Genomic DNA, 15,278 nt, shown 5'->3' on the forward strand with positions numbered 1-15,278 from the left:
GAGAATATTTTGTTTTTGGTGTATTTTGTTTTGTTTTTAGTGCATTTTGTTTTGTTTTTCGTGTATTTTGTTTGGAAGTCGGTTTTATTTATTACCTATGTATTGTATGTGTAAATTACCTACCTAAAATTACTTGCTTAGTACAAAACTAGATTTTTATTAATACAATTCAGTCAGCAGTTTGCTATTGACAACTTAAAAATTAAGGGATTTTTAACACAGAACGGGAGTATAGTTTCCCATAATAACCACACATCAGCAGAACCGGTTCGCGATGTGCGAAGTAATTTAGAGACTTAAAAAAAACGACTGACAAAACTCCAAGCAACTAAAGGAGTCATCAACATCTTGAAGTGCGTTTTTTTCACTAATTCTTTGTAATTATAAATATGGTTGTACATAATATGTTTTATAACTTTAACAAAATTTAAATCAACTTTTTTAGGATTTGTCAGCACGCATTGTTTGAATCCCCTCATGTATGAAGTTAAGAGAGGGTTTTGAGGAACAAATTCAGTATTTCAAATATTTAATACGATTTTTAAAATTACATATTGACATTGATTTTACACTTTCTCCAGTTAACTGCATAAAAACACAATAATATGTAGACTTCCCAGAGTTTAATATATTTCCTTACTATTTGTTATACTGAAAGTAAATAGAATTTGCGTTAGGGGATAATCTTACAATGTACCATACGTAAACTTTCATTTGTAACTTTTTATTGCATGTTAACTTTGTAATTATAAATGTATGTTATTAAACCATAACGATCTTGTGTGTTATTAGGAAAATTATCCGTCGAATCTTAAGATAACTGTCCTCATATTTGAATAATCGTTTTTGATCGAAACAATGCCAGTACAAGAACCTCAGTGGATTTCTAATGATTACTTATTATTTAGAAAAGAGGTCTCTATGACACGATACTTTCTCGCGCTTCGGTCCATTCGGATCATTGTGATGCGTTACCGGTAAGATATGATTTCTATTTAATATCTTTTTATAACGACCTAGTCTCCTTTATTGAAGTCACGATAACCAAGTTTATAATATAGATTATTTTTCTAAATCAAGATAGCAGTCGCCAATTACAAAAAAGTTTTTTTTTTTATTTTATAATTATACTAGCCAATGTTTTGATATCAATTTAAGCTAAAGCTTTTAAAAACAAAGGATAAGTTACCTAGAATAATTAAATTAACTAAAACAAGCAAATTTTTGTTCTAAAATGGGATTTTACTATGATGGTTATTAAACGAAATCCCTAGTTAGTTTTGTTTTGCCATAAGATTATTATGGCTAGATAATGTTTGAAGCAGCAGCTAGACATTACGTTCCGGTGTGGAGTTTGCTATTTGTGAAATGAGTGATATAATGAGACAAGCCGCGGAGTGCTTCGAGGCGATGAACAAGCACGTTGATGCGCGAGATCACAATTGTTAGGTTAATGTCCTACATACGTTTACTTAAAAAAAGTTACAAATGTACACTTTAAAATTGCTTTTTTATATCCACTATATGTGATAATTCAATCAACTTCATGAATTCTTACATTATTGTATACGAAATTAACTAAATAGTAAGGAGGTGTGGGAACTACTTATGAAGTCAAATGGTATCAAAAACAAACCTCTCAAATTATTGTAAATAATTCATTTACGTCATGAATCAAGTAATTAAATCATTGATAATATGAATAATAATTAAAAACCGTTATTAATCTAAAATTATCATTTAAATTGTAATCGTGAAAAAAGCTTCGTAACTATTGTGCAATTTGATAAAAGGAAATGTAAAACTGTGTTAATTGCGTAGTTATTTGACCTAAATTGCTAGTTTCTGTTGTGAATTCTCTCCCATTTAGCAGTATAGCAATCCCGGTTAACAATAAATATTGTCAGCAGTATTATTTAATATTAAATATTTTACACTATACCATAGTATTGTGTTATAAATGTTTCCATGTTTTCCAGCTGCGAAAAATACATTGTACAAAGCGGATTGTTTAAAAACAGCGAAAACATATTTTGTACACCGTGTTCCCATACTTTACATATGGTAAACAATAGCTACTAAATTGATTAAATATAAACCCACGTATACAATAACAACAAAACAGATTATAAAATAAACACTCACCGCAACACTTGCAGTGCATTTTAACTCCACAGATTCACAAAACACAATAATCCGCGCCCTTATTTTTGACAGAACCGGTCGTAACAAATACCAAAACGTATGTGTGAAACTATAACTGTGAAAGATAAATATCAGAACAAAGAACTTGTTTAAACGTATTTAAAATTATACATATATTAAGGTGAATTAAAAAAATATCAGAAACTCAAAGTAACTGAAGGTAATTAAGCAAATAAAGCGGCTGTTTCGTATTCGTAAGTGAACGCATACCAGCCTAATAGTTTCAAAACGCTCGCTAATTTTTGTATTACAATTATATTAAAACTCTCATAATAATGGTAAATTATATAAGCATTAAGAAATTTTAATGTGAGATGTAATATTCTAAAGTTTATAATAATTGTAACGTTAACAAAACAGTTTAACACTTTCCAATACTAATATGGGAAAAGACTATCCGCTAAGCTTTTGAACTAATTAAAATATTACTTAATTTTTTTACACGAAATAAAAAATAAAACAAAACCCTATATTTACAAACTCGTATCTATAAATGTAGTAAGAGTTACGGGTCTGGTGCGCTCCCAACACTGCAATACATTAATTTTAAAAATAAGATGAAACGCGATTTGACAAGAAGGTTGTAAAAGAAGCTATTTATTATTTACTAGCTTTCGCCCGCGATTTCAGTTCACATAGATTTCAAGGTAAGCTTATGTGCTCTTCCACACTATTCTTTACACCTATACCAAATTTCATCGATATTCGTTAAGCCGTTTAGGCTACAAACTCTAACAAACACTCATCCATCTAATCTATGTAGTATCTACGTGTATTGAGATAGCATGTAAAACAAGCGTTAGTCATAGCTGGCTGGACAAGACCTTCGTCTTCTTAATCAAGAAGTCGATCACTAAGCAATTCAGATCACGTAATAAAAAAATTACAAAGTAACAATAATGTCAGATATCTGTAGCAAGAATGAATTGCATACTTTTAGATTCCATTCTGGAAAAACGTTGGGAAGAGTTTTAAAGAAAACTGAAGTTGTTACTCTGACGTCCATATTTCATACCATTGATTCTTCATAGATCTCATAGACAACTACATTTATTACATTAAAAAATCTACAATACAAGTGAATAATTGTTGGCTTTATTCAGTTTTATTCTTTATTCATTGATAATTCCAAATATAAATCAACATCGCGGAAGATCAGCGCTGGTGCTTCATGTTGAAGCATCCAGCATTTATAGCCGAGCGAGGACCAAATCCGGTCAGCATTGCAATTTGCAATACTGATTTTAAATACATCTTTTATCTTTTAATCAAAAACGTATTATTTCTTATTTAATTAACTTGTTTTTTCTAATTGTGTTGTAGTGTTGATAAGATTAAACGTTATTTCATTTCATTTCAAAGTTTAAATAAGTGAAACATTAGACGCAATCAACTCTCTTTGCCCTTAGCCTGTGTGTGTCTTAGTCTAAGTGATTACGAAATGCCTTATTAAGGCTAATTGGATGTTCAAGAAATTATTCAACTAGAACAAGCAGATGCAGTCTGACAGCTGTTGCGTGGTTAAGTGTCTCGACAATTATCACTGGTTTTATTGTTTCACGACGATGAAGCAATAAAACATAAGTACTTGACACTTGTACTGCGAGAGATTTTCTTTTTTTTCTTCAATGTATTGTTCTTAAGCTGCTTACAATAACCAGATATGTAAATTAACTTGTGCCCCGTTGACACTAAATAGATACGCATTTTAAACGTTGCATTGTTTTACTGCTGTTTTGTATTCTTACTTTCGTTTTTTACAGTTTGGTAATGATTCTACGTTGAGTTTAGTTTGAGAATTTTTTCAAACAGCGACAGAAGGAGTTACATCTCTTAAGATCTCATTAGTTGAAACTCTTAATATAATATTTTGAGAATTAATTTTAGCGACCAATTTTATTTTCGTTGGCCAATGTTAATGTAATATCCACGTGTTCAATCCTATTTGTATAGATTATGGATTCGTCATCAATATCAATTCATAAACCAATTGATAAAACAGATTTAGATACATCGTATGACGCTCAAATTAAAAGATAAGTAGATTTACCCAATACTGTACTTTGCGCTAAGCTTAGGACGAGACATTTTACATTTAGAAACAAAAAAAAATTAGCTTGACTATATTTGTCTAGTCACCGTTCTTAAATACTGGTAGAATAGAATAAATAGATAGTCAATTTGAAAGTAGATCAAATCCATAAAAATCAACCTTAGATAAGATTACTATGGATAATGTATGCCGGTATGGAACGAATAAAGCACTGTTTTATTGCATATTTGGGATTAATTTAAGTTTTTGTTGGAACAATTTATTTCAACCATTTTTTTTTAATCGAAAAATACAATAATTATCTGAGTATAATGGCAGACATGAAAGCGTCCAGTCAGAGCGTTCAACTTTAATTTCCATGGCAACTACCACGTTGTAGTTTTTTTACCGAGTGGTTAATGCGACGTCCCTCTCACAATCTTGCGTAAGCAACTAACCTTCAGTTCCTTGCAGGCACTCCAGTTCGACAGTGTAATCCCAGAGGTCCAAAGAGTTAAGTCCGTTCAGCTCCCACGAATTGAAAGTGTCCTGTTCCTCAGTCATTTTAGTTCCATGGAACACGCGGCTGTCATTTATTTATTTATGTAATTGTCATGTTGCACGCTGGTAGCCGGCGCGGCTGCCGGCGGCGCGCCTCGGACTGACTCACCCACGACCATTCCTACCACTACCACGATCACTCGACCGAAGTAATTACGATCCAATCTTATTTTAATCTCATTCGATTACACCGATACTAAAAGAAATTAAACTAATGTAAATGTACTTTATATTACAGGCAAATGTTTGCAGAGGTCTGTAGAAAGTGTAGCCAAAGCTATCAATGTTATTGAGGTGGGGACGAAATCATAAAAGATTTCTGTTTCTGTGCCAAAATGTTGTAAAACATCGAAGTGTTAATTTGAATAAAAAGTCAAATATTTAACAGGCTTACTTTCTATTTATTTTTATAGCGATTACTATCTAATTTTGTTAATTTTTCACGGACAATTGTGAAAACATATCAAAAAATATATTCTCAAATTTTATTTAATTTCATGAGAAAATTTGATTACTTTTATTGTCAAAAACCATTGTCAGATCACGTATATTACTAGAAGGTCGTGGACCTAGTAAAACAAGCAAAAAGTTTTTACATGAAATGACAAAAGCAACCAGGGAAATGAGTTTTTATTGCTATCATCATACGACTTAAATTTAATTGCACTAAACGGATGGATGTATTTTGCCGTGTTTTGGCGTCAGCTGCTATACGAGGTCTTTTTGTAACGGTTGACTGCTTTAAGGCAGATCTACGAAGAGATAGTTAGGTTTTCACTGTCTTACGGAGGAAGCAACATTTTCTAATTTTACAAAGGATATTGTTCTCATATTATTCTTCTAGTCTTATTAAATATTTATCGTAATTAGGTGTAAATAACAAGAAGTAATTGTTTATCTTATTGTATTAATTTCCGCTTTCTATATATTTAACTTTGTCAGTCGTAATTATCGATCCTACACAAACTGTGTTATCGTTATTAAACAGCAGCGGTCATTGACATTTTAAAACTAAAACAATGAATTGAACCCGATTTTATATGTTAATAGATTTAGAATATTTATAGATTACTAGCTGTCGCCCGCGACTCCGTCCGCGTGTATTAAAAGAAGCAAAAGTAAGTAGCCTATGTGTTCTTCCAGACCATCGTCTACATCTTTGCCAAATTTCATCGTTATCCGTTAAGCAGTTTAGGCTACAAAATCTAACAAACATCCACCCATCCATCTAAACTGTCGCATTTATAATATGGCTAGCTTTCGCGCAGGACTCCGTCTGCGTGGAATTAAAAAGAAAACAAAAGTTAGTAGCCTATGTGTTCTTCCAGAGTATCCTCTAGATGCATGCCAAATTTTATCGAGATCCGTTCAACCGTTTAGGCTACAAACTGTAACAGACATCCATCCATCCATCGAAACTTTTGCATTTATAATATTAGTAAGAAGTAAGATTAAGAACAGTATACATGTATATATTCCGTGTGATTTGTTGTTTTATTTTAATGCACAAATATTCAATATTTTCAACTCATTGATAAGGTCAATATCGTGAATTCCAATTCAATTACAAAGGTGATTCTAAATTCAAATGAAATTATGTAAAATCATAGAAAGTGAATTTGTTAAGGAAGATAACATTTGCATTATTTATCTTATCGTAGAAAATATAAAACAAGATATAATACATGTAAGAAATATCCTTTCAAATGAAAATACCTAACCTGTCAATACTAAAAGTTATTGACAAAAAATTAGCATTTTATCACTATAGATAAGAAACCAAAAACTTTTTGACACGTTAATAGATTTTTGTCAATTCAAAGCAATGCAAAAACTTGTTTAACTTAACAAAATACGTCAGCAATACAGGAAAAAGTATGTTTTAATACTGATAATAATTAATTTATTGTAAATTAAATATTATTGCTGTTGGAGAGGTTGAGAAGTGCATCTTTGGTCTACGTTTGACGCAACACACAACCTTTAAACTTATTAACTTGAGTGTTTAAACATTTACGTATCATTGATCGCGGAATCTTGAAAAACTAAAAGCGGCTCATTTAAAGTAACCGTGAATTTCCACTGTCATAAAAATATAATATTCTTATTTCATTGAAATGTGTGACATATTAACTCACGCATACAAACTGATGTACAAAGACGATTGATAATCCTATAGGAAGTTCCTTAACACATTTACTGCAGCAAGTAAAATCATATTTCTTCATCTGGTGCGGCGGCGGGCCAAAATGCGCCCCCAATGATATTTCCGCCAGTGCGTTGCAAGTCTTTCTAGACCCACCAGCCAGAATAGATTAAATTCCTATAACTTTGTAGTAACATAATGTATACAATTTATGTAATGTAATGTATACACCTGAGATAATCGTTTCGCACTAGCGAGAGGGATAGTTTTCTTCGTCCGCACCAGCTTAAGTACCGCGTCAGGCCGATATCGGCCTGTTACGCAGTGAGCGTGTTAACATTCATTAAGTGCGATAAATCTGTACTTAACATCTATATTATTCATTAAACTAAAGGTAAGTAATAAATAACCCTGAGTGTGACAGTAAGGTAATTTTGATTAAATGATTTGCTTAACTAATTATCTTAACATCTACAATTTATACCAGTTTAATCGACTATTGCGAAGGTAGACGACGTTTTGTTTTACGACATAGTTGCAGTGACGTGTAGCGAGGTTAAGGTCGGTTGTACGCTGCATGTAATCATAGATTGGTAATGAAAACTTTACGATTATGATAGCTTCGCTATGATTTGTTGGAATTCGTTGCGATTCTATTAAAGGAATCGAGAATCGATTATTTTAGATGTTGGATAGATTATTATTACCAATTAATAGCATGACATATTTATTTAATTATGCGATTGACAGTTCAGTTATCATTATGCGATTGACTTAATAAATGTATCGTAGCGCCTACTGTAATATTCGTTGAATCGTTTGTATTTTTACAAATCTGCTGCCATCTGTTGCCGTTATAATGAAATGAAGAACTGTTACATACTTCAATCGTCGCATATGACTATATGAACAAACAAAGTATAAAAAGACAATAAAAACCTAGCTTTAATCATAATTACTAATAATTACTCAAATTTTATAACTAGAATTCCAGGTTGCTTGAAGCGGTGCGAATTAACGGTCTGTCTTAATATCAATATATTGCTTTTATTAATGGCAGCTAGCTGAATGCTGTCATCGATTGTCGTTTTATTTGGATAGACAACAAATAAGATTCGCTAAACTAAAAGTTATTTGACATCGTAAAAGTTTTTAGTTTTAAGTAGAAAAAAAATGTCCTTTTACAAAATGTATCTATGCTAAAGATAACTAAATTTTATAAAGACAAGTATACTAGTTACATAAAGTACGGCTTATAACTCCAATATTTATTGTGTATTTGATAAGAGTCCGTAAGTCAGTTTTGTTTACAAATTAAATATAGATATGCCAATAAAATACAAGAGAATGTTTTGGTTATGTTGTTAAGTTTCTGTTACGTTGTTCTCGAAATAAATAAGTATTTTTATGTATGTAGAAACAGTTATAAAAAATGATATAATGTCATATTCCGAAACAGGTAATAAACCTGATAATTTGAGAAACTAGCACAAAAGTTGTTTCTACATAATAATAGTGTAGTGTTATTCGCAATGAGGTTTTTAATATTTTGATGCCAAAAAAATTGCTCTCGTTCCGATTTTAAGTTTATCCTATCAAAATATTCTAACAGGATCGTAAAACTCTTTTATCTTAATAGTGTATGAAAGACCGCGACTAGTTATAGTTTCGGATTTTTAGCGATAGATGGCATTACCTTATTACAAAAGAAGGCTCCGTTATGGAAACATGCCATTTCATTAATTATAATATGGTATTAAACAGGCTTTGTATTACAATGTAATATTTTCTTACTAAACGTTTATTACGCGTTTCAAAGTAGTTAATAGCAAGGCTGTATTGAATGTATACAGGTAGTCATTTTTAAAGTAGCGTCATCAGGGTCACGTGGCTAAATATTACAGTGTTTATGTAAGAGGTTTCAAAATGTTTACACCGACGACGTATCAATCTTAAGTCGAATATAATCACTCTTGTATGTTGAAACGAGTGCAGTTTGTCGATATTGCAATAGCTCTGCTGTGCTAATTTTATCTTAATTTATATACGACTTGATAATTGAGTATGTAAAATTTAAACGTCTATAAAATATCGTTTATGGAAAAAATAAATCGTATTTTATTACTAATCTTTTATTAAGCAAAGGCACAGGAAATGCTAAGATTGTATATGTATTCAAATTAAAGCTTGTTTAATAAGTTGTGCCCACAATATTTGTTTCAGAATTAAAACGAGACTCGTTTGGACCGCGACCTACCCACTTACGACCCCTTTTCCGGCATTCTTTGTACGAGTATAGAGGACGATAAAGCTTGTACTAAACGTTAGGAAATTTTATTAACATAGGACGAAAACTTTTTCATTTTCATTTAATTTAGTTTAACGTATGTCCACTAGGTCAGATAACTTTTTCGCTATATAATTGGCATTATACGGCGTTTAATAAAATGTTGTTTTGCAACGTATATCTGGTTGTTTGAGTTATAATAGTATGATTTAAGGTAGTTAAACGACAACTATCTTTGTAACAATTGATTGTAATTTGATATTTTAATTTTTATTTATTATTAACTATCTGTCGCCCGCGGCTACGTCCGCGTGGTATAAAAACAATAGTAAGTAGCTTATGTGTTAATCTAGATTGCTATACGTCTATACCGAATTTAATCGAGATTCGTTCAGTGTTGCGGCGGTAAATTCTAACAAACATATATTCATCTAAACTTTCGTATTTATAATATTAGTAAGTAAGATAACTTAACATTATATTTTTAATTAGTCTTATGAAACTTTCAGTTTGTGTTTAAATTACAAACGTTGGATTAACATTGCTGTGACGTGTTCTGATATTTTCTCTGTTATTCTAGTTTTTATTACGAGATAGCAGATTTCGTTATTATTCTCAAAATGTCTGGTTAAATAATGTCAGATATAAAAGTCATGACTATAAAATAATACGTGTTTCACATTCACAATACGTATTTTATGCAAAATGTGCATTAACCTTCTCGCTTTGGGTGACTAAGCCGAAATACTTGGTCAAGTGTATAAAGAAATAACTTCTTGTTTTCATACAACGGACAGAAATAACCTATATCCATATATTGAATACGGAAACGGAAATTAATACACGAGTTCAAAGCCCTTGCAAAGTCATAACACAGTCCATCGCTATGACCATTGACAATTTAAAAAATAGCAATCGAAAAATCTCAATATACTCAAGTGTTTTACAAAATTTTAATTTTTTACCAACATTTTGTAATTCATTATTTTTATTGAAACGAGTATTATAATTTTATTGCCTAAATTAGTGTATTACATAGTTAAACGGATGGGATTACAAGATAATGTGTAAGATCCGTTTTTGCAAAAGCTAACAGAATTGTCTACTTTCTAAAACAAATTGATCCGGCTTTCGATACATTCCAGTGTACAAGAACATATCGCCAATTTGCATATACTGACAGTTTACTGGACTGTTTTAGTAAAGCGCTTAAAGCCTTATTGCGAAGGTACTTTCAATCGATTTTATGAGATTCAGAATTCTCTATTTAGGGACAGTGTCATCTAATATCATTAAGAGGAAAGATTTGCATTTTTGTATGTATTGAAATAACTTAAAAACTACTGGGCCGATTTAAATAATTCTTTCACCATTATAAAGCTATGTTATCATTGAGTAATATAGGCTTTATTTTTTATTATTTTTTTAATTTCACGCGGGCTAAGTCTCGAGCAACAGCTAGTTGTTGGATAAATTAAGACTAGCTACAACTGAATTTATCACCAACTTATGTGTTCGTTGTCAGCCGATGATCTAAGCTATATCTAGTGGAAGACAACTAATATGGGCTTTTAAGAAGTAGGTTTTATGAATTTTACGTATCTTTCTACCAACGGCCGTGTTCACTTAAAACCTATAACTGTTTTCTTTTACGTGTCGTAACTGTTTTGTTCCCATCATAACTAACTTATAAATAATTTAACAAGATTTCTACGTAATTTTAAATAAATCTCCATTATTAACAACATCAATCTGAGTGCTACAATTCTTGGAATGTCTATTAAAGTTTAATGTTTGTAAAATGACCATGGCATAACTAATTGATACTTTTTTGCGTTGACTCAAGTTAAAGTACAGATTGTTCACGGTTACAAGCTTCCACTACCAAAAATCTTTACAGTAACATGTTATTTCAGTTTTTCTAACGTAATGAGAAGAATGTCAATGAAGACATTTTTTTTTTATAACATAAGGTGGCAAACGAGCAATCGGCCACCTGAAACCGCCAAAATGGCGAAGCGACCGCTGCCCATAGACATCCGCAATTGCAGATGCGTTGCCTACCCTTATACGACGGAGGAGGAGACGCACATAAAGAGGATGTTTCCTCTTCCTATGCATCTCCTCCACCGTCAAATCCACTTCCTCTTCCCAACTTCTCCTTATAGGAAAAGAGTGGTAAAGAGAAAGGGACTTAAATTAGGCCTCCGGCACCACACTCATCAGACGAAACACGGAATTGCTCCCATTTTACGCCTCTCTTCTGTGTGGTCGTGGCATTACACCGGGTGTGCCGGCCCATTCGTGCTAAGATGTTAAAGCGGGCACTACCACTGTTAAAAGACATAGAACAGACATATAACATTACTAAGAAGTAGGAGTTTATTAGAAGTGTGACAAGTGAGTCTAGTGGAAGCAGACGGGAGAATTAAATATCGAAAAGGGAGACTTCCTAATTCTTATTATTTTAATTTATACTAATATTATAAATAGGTGAGATTTGTATTTTAGGATGTATTGAAATAACTCAAAAAATAAACGGAAAAATTTCAGTAATTCTAACACCATTAAAAAGATACGTTATAAGTGAGTAAAATATGCAAATTTGCTATTTTATAATTTCACGCGAGAGAACTCACGAGCAAAAGCTAGTAATTTAAAAAAAAGAGAGTATTAAAAATACGGAACTAAAGCAAATTATACGTTATATATATACGTTACTTTAACGTTTGTACAGTTTTTAATCGAGGAAAATATTATTCGTCATCGTTAAATGGACGTCCGGCAACGCTGTCCTTAATTAATTCAATCGACCATGACGCGAAATCATTCGTCTGTATGTAGACACATCGATATTTTCATTACATCACGATATTCAGGTATTATCATTTTGTCCTCTTTATAACTTACCAGCTGTTGTTATAAAGAGCAAGCAAGAGCAGCAATTTCTCCCGCGTGAATTAAAAAAATATAAGTATATAGCCTATGTTAGTCACTGATAAAATAGGTTTTTCTAGTGAAAGAATAGAAATATACATACAAAATACAAATCTTTCCTCTTTATAATATTAGTATAGATATACATATAGACAATGGCATGGCAAAACATAATTAGTAATTTTCTGTCAAATAGAACGCATATTAGTAAGGGCCTGTTCTACCACTGGCTGATAGAGGCTTAGATAGCTTAAACATTACTGTCCGATAAGGGAACAAAATCCGATATTTCCATCACATATTTTACACGTTGGATTGTTATCAGACAGTTTACAATGATGGGGCAGGCCCTAAGTGTTGTAAGAAAATAATCTAATAGAAGTTTATAAATAAACCAATAGACTGTCAGAAATGTTTTGTAACTTTATATTAAGACTAGCTGTTCCCGTGTGGCTTCATCCGAATGAAATTATGAAAATTTTACTTTATTGTTTACATTTGTCAAATTATCAATAGCAAATGTCAAAATGACATGACATGACAAACCTTAGCAATATTTCTTTTTTGATGTTGGCAGCAACTTGTGGTCTCTTTCCCACATTATGGTTTTTATCCAAATATATTCACCCCATAAATTTAATGGCGTGAAAATATATAGCCTAAAGCGTGACGTAAGTGTACTTTTTATTAAAAAAACGAATTTTTCAAAAATATGCTGTAATTGTTGACATCTTAGGCAACAAAGAAGTGTGTGTTTACGCTTTATTATAATAGTATAGAAGTATAGATATTACTGTCTGGAAATCATAGACTATTCAATAAGATAATATCGTAACAAACTAATTAAAACGAATGAGTTACTATTATTAGTTGGTACTATAGTTACATAGATTTTGTTAGACTCTTATTTACGGTAAGGTGTAATGGAAAAGTGCAAAACCGGATGTCTGTCCGTCCGTGCGATTCAAGGGCGCGTTCGATACCGGTTCTGTGGCCAAGTTTAACTTGAACGCTGTCAATGATGTTCTGTTAAGTTATCTACAAATAACACGTCTTTAGTCATCTTTACACATTTAAAATTTAAAATATTGTAGAATACTGGCAAGAAATAATAGACAAGTATAGTCAGAAACTGCAGTCTTCTCATTTCCAACATCTTTTTCACTTAAATTACCTAGTCCTATTCCATGTAGAACATTGACAAATCTTCTGTTCTAGAGCTTTCTTAACTGTCAATAACATCACAATCTATGAAGAAATCTATGAAGTAGGTTAAATAATAGAAGAAAATTTTCATCTGAATTAGCAATTTACATAGGAAATAACCGCAGGTCGGCGGCACCGATGACGTACGTATCGTTTCGCAGCGTCAGGTCGTTGGTAATATTTCACACGAGGGCAGCACAGTGAGTCAGTGCGTTACTCCTATTATTTCAACGCACACCTACTGTAAAAAAGTACTGTCTTGTGTGCGTTTAAACAATGTCGGTAGTACTCTGTCCTCGTGTAAAAAAGACTAGAGAGAATTGTACAATCGGTACAATGTGAACACACACGGCGCCAAGCAGCGGTGGCAATCGACGGGTGAAAACCGCGATATTTGACACTTTTGGAATGTCCACACGCATTGTTGCATAAATATATTTGTATTGCAATATGCTATTTCACTTTATTGACTTTAGATTGGTACACTACACCTTTACAAGTACGTTAATGTTGATTATAAAACTGATTTGGTAAGAAAAGGACATCTATTAGGTAAACCTTTTCTGCCTTGCATTTGCACTAAACTGAAACTAAAATTGACTAAAACTAAAAGAGGTTGTCAGTGTTTGTTATAAATCTGCTATTATTTTAAGATCTTTTAAACAAATAAAATGATAATTTTAAATTGAAATAATAATTTTCAAGCGATATAAATACGGATGAAGTGTTGTTTTTTTTAATCCTGAAATAATCAGTCAAACATATTATAAGGAAGAGATATAAATTTTATTATCGTGTGTTAAATTAGATCTTCCAATCAAAGTACACAAACGCCGAAATTCATTTTTGTTTGCTTCAATTTTTTTATATAATTACACGATTTTTAATGAATATCTAAGATTATCTCTGTTTTTAAACATATTTATAGTTTTACAGGAGTTGTAGTTATAGTTTTTTTAGGAGCGTCGGTGGCTCAGTGGTTTAAGCACTTGACTTGTAATCTACAGGTCTTGGGTTCGAATCCCGCCGCCATGTACCAATGTGATTTTCGATTTTTCGAATTTTCATATGTACATAATTTACCCGACGTTCTTACGGTGAAGGAAAACATCGTGATGCAACCTGCACATATCCGCGAAGAAATTCAAAGATATGTGTGAAGTCAACCAACCCGCACTTGGCCAGCGTGGTTGACTATGGCCTAGTCACCCTAACATTAGGGTAGGCTCCGAGCCCCTCGGTGGGGACATGTAGTGAGCTGGTGATGATGATGATGATAGTTTTATAGTCTTCAATTTGAAAGTAAACCTATAATTTTATTATATCCCGATTGCGTCGATGTTTTAATCTGAATAAATGACGTCGAATTTAAAAGTCTAGTAAAAAAGCTAAGTTAGCTATACAACCCCTTTCACTAAGTAAGGGGGTGACTCCCCTTCAGTATTCAAAATGCACTCTAACGATCTGCATGCAGACACCCTTCATATTGATTTACATATACGCTAATATTCGTTGTAACTGCGTAGTGGATAGCAACTGCATTGCGGATTGACGTCGCTTTAACGAAAATAGACTATCTAGATGATGTTATAATTCCGTGGCCATATGACACATGCAGTTTTATAACTTTACAGGACAAGCAATTAAATTATTAAGAAATCTTGAAGGAAGTATTAAAGTATTAAACACTATATAAAAAAAAATATAATTTGCATGTAGTTATTCTGATATGGCCAAATGAATGAGCATTTTTTGACGATTTTACCTACACGAGCTGTTCCTGTGCGGCTTCATTCGCATGAAAATATGCAAACTTTATGACTTTATTTTTGACCGACTTCCCAAAAGAAGGAGGTATTCAATTCGACGGTATATTTTTTTTTTTTTTTTTTTTTTTTTTTTTT

General features: G+C 32.1%; 1 protein-coding gene across 3 annotated transcripts in view; it reads right to left on the reverse strand.

Annotated features, from left to right (window-relative positions):
* Positions 1 to 15,278, reverse strand: part of LOC106109304 — a 63,517-nt gene that overhangs the window by 8,048 nt on the left and 40,191 nt on the right. Inside the window, exon 1 of one of the 3 annotated variants that reach the window (XM_013290754.1) lies at positions 4,696 to 4,907. The exons of the other annotated variants lie outside the window; for them this stretch is intronic. Within the exon in view, the coding sequence (XP_013146208.1) occupies positions 4,696 to 4,801 (106 nt within the window). The 5' untranslated portion in view covers positions 4,802 to 4,907. Of the gene's footprint in view, positions 1 to 4,695; positions 4,908 to 15,278 lie in introns of those variants that run through there. 3 annotated transcript variants of the gene reach the window in all.

Source organism: Papilio polytes, unplaced genomic scaffold (genome assembly GCF_000836215.1).
Source record: "Papilio polytes unplaced genomic scaffold, Ppol_1.0 DF821289.1, whole genome shotgun sequence".
NCBI classification, from domain to species: domain Eukaryota; kingdom Metazoa; phylum Arthropoda; class Insecta; order Lepidoptera; family Papilionidae; genus Papilio; species Papilio polytes.